The sequence below is a fragment of the Dama dama genome, chromosome 23 (assembly GCF_033118175.1).
Source record: "Dama dama isolate Ldn47 chromosome 23, ASM3311817v1, whole genome shotgun sequence".
Classification (NCBI taxonomy): Eukaryota; Metazoa; Chordata; class Mammalia; order Artiodactyla; family Cervidae; genus Dama; species Dama dama.
Genome location: NC_083703.1, coordinates 65,151,279 through 65,173,270, shown reverse-complemented (window position 1 = coordinate 65,173,270; position 21,992 = coordinate 65,151,279). Strand labels below are relative to the sequence as shown.

The following is a 21,992-nucleotide window of genomic DNA, read 5'->3' as shown; positions in this document are numbered from 1 at the left end:
CAAGGGCATCAGGGTTTTTTAAAAATACTCTTCAAGTGACTCTGATGTGGAATCAAGATGGATCACAAAGCAAGTGCAGGATAGAGTGAACATCCAGATTCAACTGATTTTAACTGAGCACTTGGTGCAACGATCACAAATATCTCATTCAATCCTGACAACCAACTGTGTATATCATTCCAGCTTTACAGATGAGGAAACTGAAGCTTGGTGAGGCAGATACCAGCTTGATATCATAAAGACATTTAAAAACAAGTTCATCTGGCTCTCTAGCTCCAAGTCAGCACTATCGCCCGAGCCCCTCTCCCAATCAGACATCCAGGAACTATCAGAGAAGACAGCGGGCTGCATCTCCCAGCTGGCAAGCCTAGCTCTATGGGCAGAAGTTAATCTACTGGCTACAGAGCACAGAACTTCAGGGTCTCTAAGCTCCCTTCCTGTTAAAATACTCTGCAACTGGGGAACAAAGCTCAAAAACAAGAACTCTAGGAAAGACCTTAGTCTAATCTCTTTCTAAGATTAAGAAAATAGGGCCCAGGGACTTCCCTGATGGTCCAGTGGTTAAGACTCTGCACTTCCACTGCAGGGGCATGAATTCGATCCCTGGTCTGGGAACTAGATCCCACACGCCTTGTGGTGTGGCCAAAAACAAACAAAAATCAGGGCCCAAAGAAACAATTTGACTTAGCCAAAATCATGTAGTTAATCAGCAAAATATGGTTAAAAGTCTTCTAAATGTCATAAAAGCTACCAAAAATATTTACTTTTCCTCTAATCCTGGGAACAGTCTTCCTCAGGAATAGAAACAAAACAACTCATTTCTGCAATGCCCACTAGAACTCATTCTATGCAGCCAGCATTACTTTAATACTAAAATCAGATAAAGACATTACAAGAAAGAAAACCTACAGACCATTTTCTCTCATGAACACAAATGCAAAAATAATAGCAAACTGAATCCAACAATGTATAAAAAGAATTATATACCACGACCAACTGGGATTTAATCCAGGTATAAAGGAAGGCTAGCTCAACAATTAATGTAGTCTATTGTTTTCCTCTATTTCTTTGCATTGTTCATTTATGAAGGCCTTGTTAATTTCTCCCTGCTATTCTCTGGAACTCTGCATTCAGTTGGGCATATATTATTCCTACTTTTTTAAACATAAGCCTGAATTATGCAATAAGGAGCTGATGATCTGAACCACAGTCAGTTCCAGGTCTTGTTTTTGCTAACTGTATCGAGCTTTTTTATCTCCAGCTACAAAGAATATAATCAGTGTGATTTCAATATTGACCATTTGGTGATGTCCATGTGTAGAATTGTCTCCTGTGTTGCTGGAAGAGGGTATTTGCTATGACCACTGTGTTCTCCTGACAAGACTGTTAGCCTTTGCCCTGCTTCACTTTGTACTTCGAAGCCAAACTTGCGTGTTACTTCAGGCATCTCTTGACTTCCTACTTTTGCATTCCAATCCCCTAGGATGGAAAGAACATCTTTTTTTTTTTTTTAATGTTAGTTTTAGTCTAGAAGGTCTTGTACATTTTCACAGAACCAGTCAACTTCAGCTTCTTCAGCATCAGTAGCTGGGGCACAGACTTGGATTACTGTGATGCTGAATGGTTTGTCTTGGAAATGAACATAGTTCATTCTGTTGTTTTTGAGATTGCACCCAAGTACTGCATTTTGGACTCTTTTGTTGACTATGATGGCTACTCCATTTCTTCTAAGGGATTCTTGTCCACAGTAGTAGATATAAAGGTCATCTGAATTAAATTCGCCCATTCCTGTCCATTTTAGTTCACTGATTACTAAGATGCCGATGTTCACTCTGGTCATCTTCTGCTTGACCATGTCCAATTTACCCTGATTCATGGACCTAACATTCCAGGTTCCTATGCAATACTGTTCTTTACAGCACTGGACTTTACTTTCACCACCAGATATATCCACAATTGAGTGTCATTTCCACTTTGGCCCAGCCACCTCATTCTTTCTGCAGCTATTAGTAACTCCCCTCCACTCTTCTCCAGTAGCATAATGGACACCTTCCAAGCTGGGGGGCTCAACTTCCAGTGTCATATCTTTTTGCCTTTTCATACTGTCTCTGGGCTTCTTGAGGCAACAATGTTGGAGTGGTTCACCATTTCCTCCTACAGTGCACCACGTTTTGTCAGAACTCTTCACTATAACCCATCTATCTTGTGTGGCCCTGCATGGCATGGCTCATAGCTTCATTGAATTACACAAGCTCCTTTGCCACAAGAAAGCTGTGACCCATGAAGGGAATCAGTTTTCACTCCAATCCCAAAGAAGGGCAATGCCAAAGAATGTTTGCACTACTGTACAACTGCACTTTTTCCACATGCTATCAAGTTTATGCTCAAAACCCTCCAAGCTAAACTTGACCAGAATGTAAATCAAGAACTTCCAGATGTACAAGCTGGGTTTCAAAGAAGCAGAGGAACCAGAGATCAAATTGCCAACATTCATTGGATCATGGAGAAAGCAAGGGAATTCTAGAAAAATGTCTACTTCTGCTAAAGCCTCTGAGTGTGTGGATCACAACAAACTGGAAAATTCTTAAAGAGATGGGCATATAAGACCATCATACATGTCTTCTGAGAAACCTGTTTAAGGGTCAAGAAGCAACTGTTGGAATTGGAAGTGGACAATGGACTGGTTCAAAATTGAAAAAGGATTGTGTCAAGCTGTATACTGTCACCCTGCTTATTTAACTTTTGTGCAGAGTACATTATTCAAAATGCCAGACTAGATGAACCACAAACTGGAATCAAGATTGCTGGGAGAAATATCAACAACCTCAGATATGAGGATGATATCACTCTAACGGCAGAAAGTGAAAAGGAACTAAAGAGCCTCTTGATGCAGGTGAAAGAGGAAAGTGAAAAAGCTGGGTTGAAACTCAACATTCAGAAAACGAAGACCACGGCATCTGGTCCCATCACTTTATGGCAAATAGATGGGGAAATAATGGAAACAGTGGCAGATTTTCTTTCCCTGGGCTCCAAAATCACTGTGGACAATGACTGCAGCCATGAAATTAAAAGACACCTGCTCCTTGGAAGGAAAGCTATGACAAACCTAGACAGTGTATTAAAACCAGAGATATCACTTTGCCAACAAAGGTACTCATACTCAAAGTTATGGTTTTTCCAGTAGTCATGTATGGATGTGAGAGTTAGACCATAAGGCTTAGCACCAAAGAACTGACGCTTTCGAACTGTGGTGCTGGAGAAGACTGTTGGGAGTCCCTTGCAGCAAAGAGATCAAACCAGTCAATCCTAAAGGAAATTAACCCTGAGTAGTCATTGGAAGGATTGATGCTGAAGCTGAATCTCCAATATTCTGGCCACCTTATGGGAGGAGCCAGCTCAGTGAAAAAGACCCTGATGCTGGGGAAGATTGAAGGCAAGAGGAGGAGCCAACAGAGGATGAGATGGTTAGATACCATCGCCGACTCAAAGGACATGAATTTGAGTAAACTCCAGGAGATAGTGGAGGACAGAAGAATCTAGCATGCTGCAGTCCATGGGTCCCAAAGAGTTGGACATGACCCAACAACTAAACAACAACCATATCAACAGACTAAAAAAGAAAAATAATATATCAATTGATGCAGAAAAAGCATTTGACAAAATCCAGCACTCATTCATGATAAAAATTCTCAGAGGACATCTACTGATACAAAAAAACATACAGCTCACTTCATATTTATGTTGAGAACTGGATGTTTTCTCTTAAGATCAGGAACAAGGCAAGGATGTACCATCTCAACACTCCTTCACCATTGTACTAGACATCCTAGCTAGCACGATAAGACAAGAAAACAAAATAAGATATAACACTGAAATGGAAGAAATAAAACAGTTTATGCTTTACCAGGAAATTGGTCTTTACTATGAATTTGAGCAAATGATTGATGCGATTTGATGTACCTCCACCCACACACATATAAAAACTACTGCTCAATCCAGTTCTTGATTTGTAAACTCAGGTTTTTTTGTTTTTTTTTAACATAGCATATTTATTACTGGTCTCAGACTGATAGTGAGGAAATAAGAAACATCAGGAGCCAAGCATTACAGTAGTGATGTTCTCACTGTGATATGGCTGCTTAAATAAGTGGTCTTAACATGTGTGTCACTTTTTATGTGAGGCTTCTTATAGACCCAGCTTGGTTCTTCTCCAATGTCTTCTCTTGGAGTTGTACCTAATTTTATTGCCAGTTTTCATTCGAATCCATTGAGGAATGGGACGATTCTGCTTTTGCTTCTTGGCCAGGAATTGCTTGATCCTGAAAGTCTTGTGAGAAGACATGGTGAGGACAGAACTCAACCGCACATAGGAGAAGACAAAAGAGCTAAACTCAGGTTTTAATGACCTTCAAACTAAAGTAGCTGTATCCATTAGCTTAACGTAATGATAACAGCATTAACCCAAACACTAGCAGATCTGGCTGAAGAGATACAACCTAGGTTCTGAATCCTTGAGAAGGAAAGGTGCAAGTGTAGGGTATAAACTGCCAAATCCAGGACATGCCCAGTTATGGGAGTTCCTTTGGGTTTCTCTAGCAACAACATTCTTTGCATTTCACATTTTATAAAACAGCACTGCATCCTATAGGGAACCCACAGGCTGTAAGAAAAAAGATGGGGAAGTTCATTCCATACAAGAGATTCCTGAAGACCTCACATTATTCAAATTTACATAATTCATGACTCATAGCCCCAGAAAATAAAGGCATAATGAACACACTTTCATTGGCCTACCAGCTTTTGAAATCATGGGGTTGATGAATTTTCTCAATTTGGTAGGATTTGCTTTAATTCAAATTTTATACATAAGGCTTTTTATATTGCACAACTTCAAACTGATTAATTTTGAACAAAATACATCTATATCTTAACATGATTACCACTTTACAGAGGAGAAAGTGAAATTCAGGGAAGATGCAAGATCATACAAACTAGTATATAGAAAAGATGACCTCAGATACATGGGTCTGAGTACTTGGGCCATGTGTGGGCCTTGTGCACTGTCCCTGAAATAGGAAATGAGCACAGAGCATATGCCAACTGCTCTACAATTCAATGCCACCACCACCCTTTCCTTGGCTGTGCGGGGTCTGCTGGGTGGACTTGCTGGGTGCAACAGGCATTGTAGGTATAGCCCAGAATCTCTTCTACCCTTCCTTCACTGTGCAGCATTTAAGGGTCTGGACAGGATTAACCTCACACGCACTTAAATACATAAGAGTAATTCCATGCCTCTTGGCACAGTGATAGGCTTGGAAAATCTGAGCTTCGGCCAACTGGTTCATAAGGCAGGTACAGGAATAAATTAATCCAACTCAAACTTGGGACTCTGGTCCAAAGTTTATAAAAAGGGTATGTTCTTACTTTACTGTTAGATTTGAATGAAACAGCATGAAGCCTTAAATGCTGCTGGCTTCCATCCTCTGACCACAAGGGTTTAATGTAAAAGCAGCAGTGAGAGGTGACATGGTAAGCCAATCAACAGTCCTGGCACAGTACGCCTTCCCCGGACTTCACTATTAACGTGGACTCACACATCCCCTTTATTGCAGAATCAATTTGAATTGGGTTTCCTGTTACTTGTAACTAAAAGCATCCTAAGTGTTGCAGCTGTTCAGAAATATGGTCATATTAAGCCTTAAAGAGTCCCCTCCTGAGGCTTCAATTAGAGAAGTAAGCAATGAGGATAAAAAGAAGAGATATTTTACAAAGTTGTTCTATAGGAATCAGTGTTTCTTGAACACAGAGGGAAGAGAGCAAGCCTTCATAGGCTCACCCTAGCTTCTGGTTGAAGACTGTCAAGTCACATGTGGCCTGAGGTGGCAGAACCCATAGGGAGAAATGTCCAGCAGGGACTAAGCTAACTCAGGTGAGTCCCTGAGGAACAGGGACAGACAAGGTGACAACAAGAACTCACTGGTTCAGTCTAGCCATGTGCACCTGTGTTTTCAATTCCTAGCCTCCTGCAAGGAGGCACTTCTGTTCCCCACTGCAAGGCCCAGTGGCAGGGCACCCTTCCCTGGTGTATGGCCTAGAGGGGAGAGTATGTGCGCTGCAACTAAGTTCAAATTCTGGCTATGCCAAGCGCTAGATGTGTTGATGCTGTTTAAGTTAATCCATCTCATCAGCACCAGTTTCTAACCCATCAAGTGGGCACAATAGTACCTGTCTCATAGGGTTTGCTTTGAGAATTAAGTAAGACAATACAAGTAAAGAACTCAGAACAGTGGCCAGCACATGACAAGAACTCAAACAGATGCTGTTGTTACCTTGCTTGTGATACTCTCTCCCTGGAAAGTGGGGCTGGTCTGTGGTCAGGTCTCTCTCTGAACAGCTTGACCAATTGCTCCACGACCCACAGAACAGACGCTTGGCTGCAGGGCTTCTTCCCGAAAGCTCAGACTTGGACAAAGAGTCACTTCCTGCCAGAGCCCTGGAACAGGCAGCAGCTTGTCGCCTGAGGAGGGCCAGGCTTTTCCGGGATGGGGCCACTTGTCCTCCCCGCAGGCTGCAGGTGGCCATCAGGAGAAATACCAGAGCCTTTCTCACTCCCTCTGTACAGCCTGCTCCCTACTTCTCCCTCAGACCCTCACTGTGCTATGAGAGCAAAAGGACACCAGACTGCTGCTTCCAGGAGGGAAGCGGGAGAAAATGACAACTGCCTGTACATCACAGAGCACCGCCACCCACTGGGGACAAGCAGTGACCAGAGCCTGCTGTCACCTGCATGAGGGTACGGCATCCTGGGGCAGAGCAGGAGTGTGTACGCCCTTGGAGGGATCCTCACCACCCATCAGAGGAAGCTGTCTCATGGCTTCCTAAGACCGTCACTTCATCTTGTCTATTTTTCCAGCCTCATCTCCCATCAGTCCCCCACCATGGATCGCACCCAGATTCTGGCCCAAAGGAGCCCTCCACTAAACCCCTCCCTCAAGTCCTACCTTTTTCTCCCTTACCTCATATGGCAGAGACTACTATGCATTCCCCAATATCCACTTCTCCACCTCTCCCACAGGAAAAGGGTATACTTGCCAGCTTCCCCTAAGCAAGGTGTGGATATCCAGATGTCCTGGCTTATGGGATATGAACAGAGGTGATGTGTGGCACTTCTGAGATGTGCCCTTAAAAGAAGAAGGCATGCCTCACCCTTCCCTTACCAGCAGCTGAAAGACAGGCAAGGTAGTGAGCGATGCTGGTCCATGCAGAGAGAGCAACACTGTGGGCTGGTGGGATACTGAGGAGGAAGCTGGCCCTGGACAACTGCTCAGACCACAGCAGAGTCACCTACAGTTTGGCCAGAGACAGAAATTAACCTCCATCTTAAGCCAGCCTCTTTGGTTGTCTCTTTAAGGCACCATAATCTACATCTCAATTAAGTTCCTATTGCTCCCTTCTCTCTAAGGGGAGAGGGAACGGTTCTATGAGAAGGTCAGTCTAGCACCACAAGAAAAGGTACAGACAAAGAAGTGCCCACTCTGGTGCTCCAAGGCACCTTTCAGCCTAAGCCAAAGTTTACCCACAGTGAGAATATGAACATAATGGACATAACAATAGGTAATAAGCACAGGTGAGGTTCCCTTTGATCCTCAAATAGTCTTTCTGGGCTAAATCTCTACTCAGGACTCAACTCACCTATGCAGAATTAAAAGCCAACACCAAGGAAGCCTGAATTCACCCCTGGAAGAGAAGTTACTAAATGGATTCTGGTATTCTAAGAAGCCTCATTCGGAAAAGCAAATTTAAACTGACCTTCCAAATTAAGGCCTGGCTGAGGGAAGAGGAAACACACGAGGGTCAGAGTCAGAAGGGTACCTGAGGGACAGTTTGTTCCTCTCAACAACTCTGAACTCTGATCTACTTGTTCCTGGCATAGGGATTCCTTTCCTAGTCCCCAGCCTCCTGGTCCACCCCCGACCTACCCTCACCCTTTCAGGCCTAACTCAAATGTCACCTCCTCCTCTGGAACTTTCAGCCCCTACTCTCCAGGCAAATACCTCAATCTGTGTTTCCATGGCACTTCATACATTCTTTACATAGAGCTTAGAAGTTCTCACTGGATCTGTTTCTGTGCTTTTCTCCCCACAGGAAGGAGCCCTGTCTTATGCATACCTAGTTCTACATCATCATTTTGGAAAGGAGATTAGATCTGTGAAGAGCTCAGATCACATGTGAACAGGAACAGGACTGTTACTGGGACTGAGTCTGTGGGCTTCAGGCCAGAACAGCTTCTCCCTAATGCTCCCAAGGAGGAAATGGGGACTGGGGGGACCGGAGGACCCAAAAAGGTCTCTGCAGAACAGTTTCTGATGCTCCTGGACCAGAAGCTCCAGGCATCTCCACATGAGAAATCTATTAGAATCCAATTTCTCAACAGCCACAATCAAAGTACTCAGCATAAAAGGGGGCACTCTTTTACAATAACTGTCCCCAAGCAGCACATGCTATGTAACATTCTGCTTTTCACTTAAGCATTATGTCGAGTTCACACTGCTTGTGATCGAGGACACAGGCAGCCTGGTGTTCAAATCTCACCTTGAAACATCTCCCCACTCAAACTCCCCCAGTTTCTGAAATTCCACAGCTATAGATAAGAGCTTTCTTAGAAGTGAAGGTGAAACCTAGATGTTCTAAGAGAACAGGGGATCTACTGAGCCGGTTTTATTCTTTCAAATCATAAGAAATTTAGTTATCAGATTAGTATCCAGCAAAACCATGAGGAAACAGAAGGAGGCTCTGATGTGAGAAAGGTGAGGGGCGATGTGTGGAACAGCAGGTGCCTTCTGAAAGGCTGGGGCCTATGACATACTCTGAACATGACGCTGTGTTGGCTCTCAAGGATATCCGGGGGTCTGATGAAGGCTCAACATGTCTAGAAACCCCAGTTCAGAGATGGTGACAACTGAGACTCCTGCTGGTTAGTGGCAGAGGCAGGACGAGTGCCCAGGGTTTTAATGTACCAGCTAAAGCACAGCAAGATGAACAGTCTAGCTCCCTCCTGCCTGGGAGCTGCTGGCAATCTTAGCAGTCAGGGCTGGCAGAGCTGTGAAATCATCTATGTAACCCGCATGCCCATGATGGGGATGGGGGCACCAGGGGGCAAGGCCCTTCCTGGCTGCACAAACCTAATCCCCATCTGACAGGGTACAGGAATGACCAGCCTAGACCCTAACAGTGGCTGAGGGGCCCACGTGGCACACTCTGCCACCAAAGAGACCAATTTTCAAAGAACCAGCAGAGGGGGTCACAAGTTAAAATATACGGATTTAAAAGACCCTTTCGTTCCCCCTAAAGCATTTTGTAATTGTCCATCCCTGCCAGTCTGGCAAGCATAACCATAGCAGATCTTGTTATTTTAAAAACCTGGCAGGCAAAAATCTCCAATTCACCAACAGACTTCCAAACCCCAGTGAAAGGGATTCTTCTGTATTAAGAGAGAGAATTTAAAAACCCCAGGTCAGTATGTTGGTATGAGACCCAAATGCAGTACATAAGAGTAGAAAAGTCACTCACTCAGGTTTCTTAATTTTATCAAAATGACAATACCTTGGATATTGGTTTTGCATTTCATCAGAGGTCAGCTGAGTTTAGAACTAAGCTCTTTGACTGCCTTGGTTCATGTCTCTAAGATAAAGACCTAGTATTTATTAAGAGTTTACTGTAGGGGGAACACATGTAAATCCATGGTTGATTCATGTCAATGTATGGCAAAAACCACTACAATACTGTAAAGTAATTAGCCTCCAACTAAAAAAAAATAAATGGAAACAACAACAACAACAAAAGAGTTTACTGTAGGCCAGACATTGTGCTAAGCATTTCACATTAGGTAATTTAATATAATAAAGTTCTGAGGCAGGTAGTTATCGCCATCTCACAGATGGAGAAACTGAAGCTCACAGTTATTTGCCCAAGGTCACAGAGAAAGCCGGGTTCAAATTCAGGTGTGCTGACTTCAAGCCTGCACATATTCACTCCACACAAATCAAGACACTCAAACACAGTTAATCAGGAATTCCAAAACCAAACAAGAGATCTGCACACCCTCTTGGGCAGCAAATATCCACCCTGTACTCAGGTGCACTACACTGGGAGAGGTCCCTCCTCGAACAATCACCATGATCGTCAGTTACAACCACCATGCAAATCACATGGTGGTTACAGTTCTGTGGATACAAAACTCCAGCACCTTCAGGAGTCTCCCTCCTGCCCCGCTTTCAGTCATTCATCCATCTACCCCCAAGGATAACCACTGTACAGCCCTCAAGCATAACAGATTCATTTTAATCAATTTTTGAACTTTATATACATATCTATCATATCATATGTATGAGTTTATGTTTGCTTCTCTGGTTCAACATTATACTTATGAGGTGTCCCCATGTTGGCAGGTGTAGCTGTACTAGTTCATTCACTTACTGCTGTACACCATTGTATCAAGATACCACAATTCATTTACTTGATTTACTCTACACATTTATTTACTCTACAATGAATAAACATTTGAGCTGTTTCTAATCTAGGGCTCTTATAAACAGTGCAGCTTTTAATGTGTGTGCAACATTTCAAAATTATTTTAAATGCTTAACATAAAGACCTTCCCAGCATTTTTGCAGGGGCCAGAAGTCTAACCTCCATGTTACATATCAGAAGCTGAGGTATTCAATCAATACCAGAAAAATCAGAGTGGCAGAGCTTAGTCCGGAACTCAGGCCTTCGGGCTCCCCTACTACTGTTCCTTCCTTTCTTCCACCACAGCACTGAAAAGGGAAAGAGGAGGGGAGGGTGCTGACAGGAGTCAGAGGTCAGTTGACCAGAGCCAACCAACAGGCCAGACCAATCCACAGAGAGAGGGGCTCAGACAGAAGGGCCCTCAGAGCAGACCAAATCCCTCAAGCCACGGCTTCCTCTTTCAGGTTGTGTCTCAGAACAGGGTTGGGGGGGAGCCCAGCAGAAATAGGGGAGACTCGTAACAATTCCAACTCTAATCTAAAAAGTACAAATGCTTTTCTCAATGAGAAAAACAAGGACATAACCACTTCAAATTCCTCAGATTGGGCACATTTCTGTCAGATAATACCGAAAGCTGTCAAGGATACAGACTAATCACAGAGTGGACAGGAGTGTTCAAGTCAGAGCCACCATTTTCAAATACATTCTGGTACATTAACTAAAACCATTCCATCTAGCAATTTCTCTTCTAGGTAAAATACACAAAAGAAAAGCTTGTGCCCAGGGGATGTCCACAAGCCGTCCCTGAAACATCACCTGTAAAAGTGAAAAACTAGAAACCTAATGACCCTGAGTAGGACAGGGCTAAAGAAACTATGGCTTGCTTTTTTTTTCTTTTTAAAGGACTTCTCTGGAGGTCCAGTGGTTAAGAATCCACCTTTCAATACAGGGGGTGCGGGTCCAATCCCTGGTCAGGAGAACTAAAGATCCCACATGCCACAAGGCAACAATGAGGAGCCCATTGCCCGAGTGCTGCAAGGAAGACCCAGCACAGCCAAAAGAAAAAACGAAAAAACTTACACCTGAAACTGGGGGGTAGGCAGACAAGCTGAAGAATCAGTGAGACAGACCCACCTACAGGTTACAACTTGGATGAAACTGAACATGATGGTGAACAAAAGCAGGAAGTTCCAAAAGAGTAAAAGTATGATATGATACTATTTATACATGTTTTTTTTAATACATGTTTTTAAAACACACAAAATAACCTATCATTTACCAATATAAATGTTTTTAATAACACTCAAAAGGACTATACATTATTTCTCAACATATATGTACATATTTGGGAAAGCACAAAGGGAAAGAAAGGAAAAGCAATTTAGGGGGTTTATACCTCACCCTAGTGTTTTGTTTCCCTTAAAAAAATAACCTAAAGGAAATATGGCAAAATGTTCATATTTTTTAAGTCTGGGTGGGGAATGAATACCTGCATGTTTGCTATATAATCCCATGTACTTTTCTATATATTTAAAATATTCCACAATTTTTAAAATAAAAGATTAAAATCACTGAAGTATTTTTACCTATCAGATTAGCAATAATTTAAAACTTGATAATACTGCTAAGATTGTAAAGAAACTAATGTGCATAACCAGTTGGTGGAAGATTACAAACTAAGACAAGCTTTTTGAAGGGTAATTTGGCAACATCCATCAGAAATTTAAATATGCATACCCTTTGCCCAAGCAAATCCCACCTCTAGGAATTCATCACATGAATTTGTATACAAGAGCAGCTTTACCACTTGACAAGAGTGAAAAAAATCAGTGAACCATGACTTTTTTGTAGGAAAATGATGTTTAAAGTCCAGTACACCCGTACAATTATATAACAGCCACTTTCAAAATGAGGTAGAACCACGTATCTATACTGACATGAAATGAGAGCCAAGACATCTTAAATGAAAAAGCAAGCTGCATATAATATCAACTGTATAAAACTTTCCATTTAGATGTTTTCTATTTAGACATAATAGATATGTACAGTTTGGATATGCACAGAAAATATCTGAAGAGTTATAAAAGAGTTTGTTAAATATAGTCACATCTGCAAGGGAGGTGGGGCTGCCAGGGGAGGGAGACCCTTTTCCCTTAGTATTTGTTTATATTGATTTTACAGCAATCAAATGTCACTTTTATACTTGGGGGTGTGTACACAAAAACTGCACATTCTAAGAGGTTTAGAGCCACTGAACTGGAATGTCAGTAAAGCAGGGTCCAATAAATCTGTATTTTTAACATGACACCCAATGACTCCCAGGCAGCTAAGCTGGCCACTGCTCCAGGTGATACCTGGGACATGTGGAGGGAAGGAAAGGTTCTCAGTGACAGGTCTCTCAAGTTCTCAGAAATAAGCCTGTCCCCAGAAGTAACCATGTATTCAACGGCAGAGAAAGATAAACTTACCTAAAAGACACAGAATGGACACCAAAGCGAGTGGGACTGGCCAGTAAGACATCATTGACATCCCTAAGGAAACAGGGTTTAACCCTAATAAAATAAGCATTGCCCAGGCAAGATGATGCACCCATCTGACAACTGAGCCAGTCCTTTCTTCTTCATACCAGGAATACCCACAACCAACAGCATCAAGCAGAATAGAACTTAGGTTTCATTTTACTCCCCAGAACAGGTATTTGATAAATAGTTGTTGAATGAACAAGTCAATCTATCTTAGCCTGAGGACTTCTAACTCCAATGTTGTGATCCAATACTCAATAAACAACTTTCTCTTCCTATATAGGTCTAGACAGAGGAAAGGGATTTTGATAGCTGTTGGCTTCGTTTTAAACAAATAACTGGTACCTGGCATTGAGCTTCAGTCTACTGCTATCTGGTTTCCCCGGTTGCACAGTGGTAAAAAATTCACCTGCTAATGCAGGGATACTTGAGTTCAATCTGTGGGTCAGGAAGATTGCCTGGCGTAGGAAATGGTAACCCACTCCAGTATTCTTATCTGGGAAATTCCATGGACAGAAGGAGCCTGATAGACTACAGTGCATGGGATCACAAAGAGTCGGACACGCACATGCATGCACGCTACTGCTATCTGATTCATACCAGCCTACTTCTGAGAGATACCCATTCACTGGTGGGTACCTGAGCAGGACTCTGGTGAAGTCACTAAGGTGGTAAGTGCTGGAGTATCCTATAGCCCACACGGGGAGTGCCCTCCCTGGTGACTACTGGTCAGCTGACCTTCACGTAGCTCCTTTTAGCTCAATACTTGGGCTGGCCAAGTGCACAGCTAGACGGCCTACAGCTGAGGGTGACTGAGCTGCAAGGACCAATTCTGTGGCCACCAGCCACATGCAGCTACTAGCTCCTAAAATATGGTTAGTCTGAATTGAAATGTTCAGGAAGGGTAAAACACATACTAGATTTTAAAGGCTGAATATAAGAAAAAGAAAATATAATGGCTTATTAAATAGTAATGTTTATACTGATTATATGCCGAAATGATAGTATTTTGGATATTCTGAGTTAACAAAATTTATTAAAAGAGATTTCATCTGTTTCCTTCTATGTCTTAAAATATGGCCACTAGAAAAAATTATATGCTAACTCACATTATATTTCTAATGGATAACGCAGTACATATGACCAAGAAACAGCCACCTGACCCATTATGCTTCACAGCCTGACTAAGAAATGACCTCTCACAGGTCAGAGATCATCTGAGTTTGCACGGCCCTGCCCCACTGTCCTGAAACCTAACTCCATACTTCCTTAGGAACAATGTCAGATATGCCAGAAGTTCCATAAACCACCCAACACTTATGTATTTTAAAGGAAAGGCTTCAAACCAAAAAACATATGATGATGTCACAATTTTAGGAAAACTGAATCTGGGACGCTTGTAGAATTTACTGGCAACTCATTAATTATTCTGCAATGCCCAAGAAACATGTAATTTTTCAATTTCTGTAACTTTCAGAAGAAATCTCCAAAAAGGTTCTCTTGTAATAAACAAGAGATGTACATGAGTTTTTATGGTAACCCTTACTACCATCATTGCAGCTTCTGTGCAAAATAAACACTGTTGTTAGAAAACATCTCCAGATGCAATTATTATGAAATTGGACCCCACAGGAGAACCACACATCACCTCTTAGTTCTTTCGTTCTTTTGTTCTGTTAGCAGGGATGGAGCACAGGTTGGGGCGGGGGCAGCAGGGAACGGGGATGACTGCACCCATGCTATTCTCAGTACTAGTTCCCCTGCTGGCTGCTAATGGAGCTCCCCTTCCTTGACGGTCCCCACTCCATACCTTAAAAGGCTAAGGGACTTTCTCAAGGCAACTCGAGCAGCAAGAGGTAGAGGTCAGAATAAGAATCAGATATTTCTGTTTCTTCCAGAAGGGCTACAATTCCATGATGCAATTCCTGAAAACTTGTCATTTTCAATTTGGGGGGATTCGACTGGACCAGACCAACCTAACACCCGCTTTTTGGGTCAGCCCTTCATGATACAGATACATTGCAGAACCAAAATGCTTACTTGGGGAACTGGCTGAGACCCGCTTCCTGGTCAGGCTCTCCTGGCTGGCTTTGTCTGAAGCTGAAGAGCCCCTGGTCTGGACGTGCCTCTTTCCTGGGTTCTCCTCTGGCTCTGGCGACTTTTCTATTCCGTGGAAATACTTCATGTGATAATGCAACAGTTTGGCTTTGCGGAAAATTTTTAAACAATCCACAACCGTGCACCTAAACTTGTGATTTAGGTCGCTGGCTGGTGCTTTAGATGTCACAAAATCATTTGTTCTCTTAAAAGTATTTGTTACTGGAAAAAAAAAAAAAAATCCCTCATGCTTATTGGAGCTATTACAATACATGCATCAACACAACACATGGCAACAGAGTGAGAGAGCAGCATGCGTATGTAGAGGCAGACATCGATGACCACTGCTGTTTGAAAGAATGGATAGAACTTCAGGGTAGATAACATAGACTCAACTGTAATTCATCTCTTGAAAGAAGAGATCAACTTTTTTTTTTCTTTTTTAAAGCAGCCACACAAGTTCTCATGGTTTCAGAAGAACAAGGGAAAATCCTAAAAAAGCAAAAAACCAGGAACCCAGCCCAGCACTTGTTACTCATGAGTTGGACCAGACTCAGACCTTCCATCATTCAGATATGTTTGTGTAGGCAGGACTAGAGAATACTCCAGTAGATCTCTTTATGAAACCGAAAGGATCTTACACAAGGAGAATCACTATTATAAAGGTTTTAGTATAGAGCTATTGAGCTCTCAGTACGATGTACTCTGTTTGATCAAGAGGACTCAGAGAAGAAAAAGGAAAAAAGACAACCAACTGAATGAAGCTGGAAGGCATGTAGAGAACTCAATGATCAAATTCAAAGAGACAAAAAAAGTTTGACACCCCCTCCCTAAACCAAGAGTCTCCCCAGGTGGCTTTAGTGGTAAGAATCTGCCTGCCAATGCAGGTGACACGGGAGATGCAAGATCTGTCGGGAAGATGCCCAGAGTAGGAAATGGCAACCTACTCCAGTATTCTTGCCCGGAAAATTCCACGGACAGAGGAGCCTGGTGGGCTACAGTTCATGGGGTCACAAAGAGTCAGACATGACTGAGCACGCACACAGGCCCCAAACCAAACAAGCAGAAGGCAGTTGCCTGTCATGCATCAATAATAGAAAGTAATGCTGTCACAAGGAAATCATGAGTATTAGAAACTCAATTTATTGAAGACTCCCTTCACAATACCCTCATCCCAATGAGAGCAATCACCTTAAACTCAAGTCACCCCTACTCTACAGATTACATCATCCAAGAATATCCTGAATGTATGGACCTTTCTTGAGTGAATCAACTTTTTTCTAAATGGAATGATACAATTTTCATTACAAGCAAAGAGCATGCTGAACTTTTGGTAAATATTATGATTACCTTTTCAAGTACCATTCCATAATAAGAAGGAATAAAAAAATTCTTAAATCAATCTAAATCACACTCTACATTTCAAAATCAGCAGGAAGGTATGATTATGAAACTGGTAGGCTTGACGATCTGATGTACACACACACACACACACACCCCAAAGCAGAATATCTTAACTCATTTTCTATCCATGACAAGATATAAGAAAGAGGTTCAAATCAGTCAGACACAGTTAAGAAAAAGCAACATGAAATGAAATAGAATACATACTTCTCCCTACACATAGTTGCACCAGAAAAACAAAAAAAAGTCAGTAAAGAAATTCAAAATTCAAACCTCTAATATATCCTAAAATGCTCTCTTAAAACAAAATACAGTTTCTCTGGAATCTCCTCCCCCTTGGCCTATTAAGTTGAACCATATCAATTTGCCATTTTTATAGGTTAAGAAAAGTGAGACATTGGCCATTTCAAATGGTCCAACCTAATAGTTCCTTTCCCACCTAACAATCTTTCAAAAATTACTGCAGAAAATTCCACTTAGCACTGTGTAAACAAACCTAAGGTCTGAGGAGGTCAGAGAGCACCAAGCCTGCCCACTACCACCCGAGGCCCACAGCAGGCAAGTTCAGCTGCAGTAAACTCAGCTATCCTTCGGCTTGTGTCTGAAGCCCTGTTTGTGATCAACTATTTATTAAAAAAAAAAAAAAAAAAAAAAGCCAAAATACAAACACCTTAGAAGTTTTTTAAAAGTTAACAATAATGAGAACTTTGAATCAATTCCATGGAGAATTACCATTCTTTCTACTCAGAACATTTGCACCCTTGTGTACACACACCAGCCATTTGCATAAGGCAAAGACAGGACAGTGGTTAAAAGTGGGGTCTCTGCCGTTGGGCAGCCTGGTTCAAATCCTGGCTCCTCTAACTACTCCTCCTGCCTCCTAGCACCTTCATATGCAGAGTGGAGATAGCAATAATGGTAACTACTTCACTGACTTCAAAGAATTAAATGAAATGCATGCAAAGATTCTAAAACAACATCTGTTCAATAAATAGTGAATATATAGTACAATTTTGCTCAATATTCTGGAATAAACTATAATGGAAACGAAATTTTTTTAAAAAGTATAGGACTTACCTGGTGGCTCAGTGGTAAAGAATTTGCTTGCCAATGCAGGAGACATAGGTTCAATCCTTGGTCTGGGAAGATCCCACATGCTGCAGGGCAACTAAGCCCATGCATCACAACGACTGAGCCTGTGCTCTAGAGCCCAGAAACTGCAACTACTGAAGCCTGCTCTCCCTCGAGCCTGCGCTCTGCAGCCAGAGAAGCCCATGCACCGTAACTAAAGAAAAGCCTGTGCAGCAACAAAGACCCAGCACAGCCAAAAGTAAATAATACATACATAAATAATTTTTTTAATGTATACAATATCATTTTGGATTAAAGAACAAATGTGACTTATGAACAGTCTTTCAGCAATTAACCTCTCACAGCAGAAGGGCAGAAGCTCCCTTCACCCCCAGTCTCGCTGCATGCCATTGCAGATTTAGGGCAGTATAATGGAAACCATCCAACTTTAAATCCTAGCTCTACCCTTTATTAGCAGCATGAATAAGCTGTGTATGGCTTTTTAAAACTCTTCTGATTATCCAGATTCCCACCTATATCAAAAGGGTTAGAGAGAGGGCTATAAGATAACATATACACTTGGTGCAAAGCAGGCCATTTCAAATAGAAAATAATCCTGGTAAACAGGCTTCTGTCATTTATAGAGCGTGGCTTGAGACAAATTATAATTATCAACCAGAGTGAATACTCCTTCGACCAGCCCTCATAAGCTCTGGCTAGAAGACACATTACTCAGTAAGCATTCAGTTTTCTCTACATCCTACTAGAAATGTGAAGTCCAAAACCAACCTTAAGATTCCCAGCATGGCCATTCAGTGGGATTATTACCACCACCTTTCAGGACATCTTACTTTCACTAATGCAGCCCCCCTCCAAAAAAAATTTTTTAATAACTACGTTATACTAGGTGCTGGACAGTACCAAGCTTGATCCACCAAAATCCTGAACTTCATGTGGTTTGTCTTTTTAAAACACAAATTAAAGTGCATTTCCTCCAAAAGTTTTACCAAACTCTATGCTGGAAGTTACATTTATCCCTAATAAACTCCACCTGATTATTTTAGTCCAAGAACTTTGTAACTTTTGTCTCTGTAACCCTATATATTCTTAGGTCTTTATCCAGGCTGTTGATAAAGATCCAGTAGTACAGGGCTGAGGACAGCCTTCAGAATAACCTTCAGGCTGACATCAACTAATCTACACTCTCTGGTTAGAGTTGCCTAAGCCAACTGAACTTGATCTATGCAAATTACCAATGCACTCACACATCTATTTCCTCTTTGTTCATAGATAGATTTTAAGAGGGATGTGGTCAAACTGTCTGCTAAAATAATGAGATACCTGGTCTGAGTGCTATAGCAGGCTCCTCACATTCCTGTGTTGAAACTTAATTCCCAAAGTGATGGTATTTGGAGGTGGAGCATTTGGGAAGTGATTATGTCACAAAGTCAGAGCCCTCATGAACAGGACTAGTGGCTTTATAAAAGAGACTCCAGAGAACTCCCTTGCCTGTACCTCCATGTGAGGTTACTGTAAAAAGATAGCTGTTTATGAACTAGGAAGCTGGCCCTCAACAGACACTGAATCTGCTGGCACCTTGATCTTGAACTTCACATACTCCAGAACTCTGAGAAATAAATTTCTGTTGCTTATAAGACACTCAGTCTATGGTATTTTGTTACAGCAACCCAAATGGATTACGACAGACAGTCTACCAACCCAGTATAAGCCTCTCAAAAGGAAGTACATTCAGTTTGGCAGGATAAAAACTCTTCCCCACAAAAGCAAAACCCTTGATTCCTCACAAGTAAGCAGAAGGTGGAAACAGCTAGACCTCAAAAGGTAAACAAGCTTGGCAATCAGGTGGGCCACCTTCCTCAGAGGTGGTACTAGGATCACAGGGGCTCAGGTAAACAGATAAACTCCACAGGAGAAAAGATACTACCTGGTGTCCCTGTCACAAAGCTCCTGGCCAAACCTAGAGCCCTTTTCAAGACAGCAACATTAATAAGACAAATTGAGTTGCTGGTTTTGTCTGAATAAGTATAAATATTTGAGAATTATGAATCTTCAACCATGGAAGTTCAAGAAGTAAGATTTCCCCACAAACTCAACTCAGTTAAGTATACAAACTCATTGACATGCAAGCCCTTCTGATTCTAAGCCTGTATATAACTTACTTTGCCATCTGGAGAAAACACAATCAACACAAGCATCAGGGTGAGACAAGCAGCAAAGAGAGGATAAATTAATTATGAATAATAGCCTGTGACAAACTCTGGTAGATTACACAATTAACTATAACTTTAGGCTCACAAATGAAGAAGTAGATCAAACACCCCAAGACTTAAGTAATTGTTCTCTTTTCATGAAGGTCTTGCAAACTGTACTATTTTGATTCTGAACACAACAAATTTTTAAAGATATGAAAATTGTATGTTCCAGACTTCACAATTTTATCCTAATTTTCCCATACGGCAGTCGTCTGTATGCATAAAGAAAACTGCATTTCAGGGATTCCCCTGGTGGTCCAGTGGCTAAGACTCCGCACTCCCAATGCAGGGGGCCTGGATTCGATCCTTGGTCAAGGAACTAGATCCCATATGCCACAACTAAAGGTTCATATGCCACAACTAAAGATCCCACATGCTGCAACTAAGACCCAGAACAGTCAAATAAATACAAAAATAAATAATTTTTTAATGAAGTTATTAAAACAAAAAAGCTGCCAGTTTAGGCAGTACAGGCCTCTGACACACCTCTCCCACATGCAAACCAAGCCCTGTTCAGCTTTTTCCCTGGTCTCTGAGCAAAAAAGATTCTGTCCTGCCTTCTCTGAATTCCCGTAAGTACTTCATGGAAAATAAAACTTGCAATTATGTATTCCTTTCTATTTATATTACAGTTCTGTTCACTCCTTCTAAAATGTTGAAATGAGGAATATGCTCCATTCTTTACTTTTCCTACAGTCCTCACCTCAGTAGACTACTTCGTCAAACAAGAGAGTTAGCCCTAGCCTCTCCAAGACAGTTTCCTTCTCATTAAACGGGAATAAAAACACTTATTTTACATATTCACGAGATTCCCACACATTTCCATGAGGTATTAGAAGAGAAATCCTCTTACAAACCGCAGCAGGGTACTTGAACATTAGCTGTCACCTGGCTTGTCACTGACCTCACAGTTGTTTGCTTCAAAAAAGTTACGCATGATCCCAGCGCACATGGTACATCGAATTGTCTCATTTTACTCATCAAACACTGAGGTGTTAGTGGTAATTAGTAAAAGCACAATAGGAACAGCAAAATGATGTAACCAGTAAAAATGTTTTATATTTTAAAAGAATTCTAAAGTAAAACCTGCACAGCATAATTAAGCTTAAGAAAACCCACAAAAGAAACAGTTCAGCAAAACAAAATTATATATGAGTAACATAAAATATAATAGTGTCTTTTTTTTTAAGAATTGTAAGAATGTAAATAATAACGGTTTGCTTATGAGACTTCAAGTAAAAAAACCAAAAACACTGATTTTTTCCCCTACTCTTCCATGTTATAATACCCATATTATTTCACAGTAGAAAGAATACAATTCTTTTATATTTTATATTATACTCATCCCCAGAACAGTGGTACTGTGACAAAAGAAACATGGTGATGTGAGCACAGTCAAGCAACCAGGAGAGCCACTGGTTGTCAAAAGGGCATCCCGGGCCACAGTCTACAGCAATCCCAAGTCTCACACACAGGGTCTATTTCCCAGTGGGAGGACAGTTCGTCTGGAACATACATCACTGATAGCACCAGCTAAGCGACATCATCCTCTCTTGGAATACTATGTTCCTTTGTCAACATGAGAGCAGTTACTAGGTGACAAAGGGCAGAAAATATTTAAATTAAATCCTCCAGAGTGCCTGGTTCAAAATCTAGGGGTAATGGAATTATCCTTAGGTTACAGGCTAAACTACAGGAACCAATTTATTCCTATTTTAGAAGGTAGCATGTAAATCAATATTTGCAAGTAGTTATAGGTATTACTGTTCAAATGCTGTGTTCTCCCTCATGTTTAACAGATCTTTGTATGGATGTATGCAGGCAAACCATGGAGCTCTCTCCTAGGCTCCCAGGCTTAAAATCCCAAGTCACCCTCTGCTCTGGCCTCTCCCAAATTATACGAGGAGAAAAATGGTCCACAGAATTTGAATTTGCTTTAAATAATAGTATAACTCTATTAATTATACTAAAAGAGTGCTTTCTTTTTCTTTTGTGGAGGAAAGAGAGGTAGAAAGAGACTATAAAATGTCTCCTAATAATCCCTGCCTCTGGGCATCCACTCCTGTGTGCAATTCCCTCCCTTTGAGTGTGGGCAGGACCTATATAACTTGCCTCT

The 21,992-nt window shown here is 41.6% G+C and overlaps 2 protein-coding genes across 6 annotated transcripts in view; both read right to left on the bottom strand.

The window, feature by feature from the left end:
* The window catches only part of PHF20 (PHD finger protein 20), a 138,857-nt gene that overhangs the window by 34,538 nt on the left and 82,327 nt on the right, over positions 1-21,992 (bottom strand). For 4 of the 5 annotated variants that reach the window (XM_061127176.1, XM_061127178.1, XM_061127179.1 and 1 more), the window contains one exon: positions 15,072-15,350. The exons of the other annotated variant lie outside the window; for it this stretch is intronic. In XM_061127176.1, coding sequence (XP_060983159.1) covers positions 15,072-15,350 — 279 coding nt within the window. The remainder of the gene's footprint in view (positions 1-15,071; positions 15,351-21,992) is intronic. 5 annotated transcript variants of the gene reach the window in all.
* Positions 4,031-4,363, bottom strand: LOC133045074 (large ribosomal subunit protein eL39-like). Its single transcript, XM_061127185.1, has one exon. It carries the CDS (start codon positions 4,340-4,342, stop codon positions 4,187-4,189), a length of 156 nt encoding a protein of 51 aa, XP_060983168.1. The 5' UTR covers positions 4,343-4,363; the 3' UTR covers positions 4,031-4,186.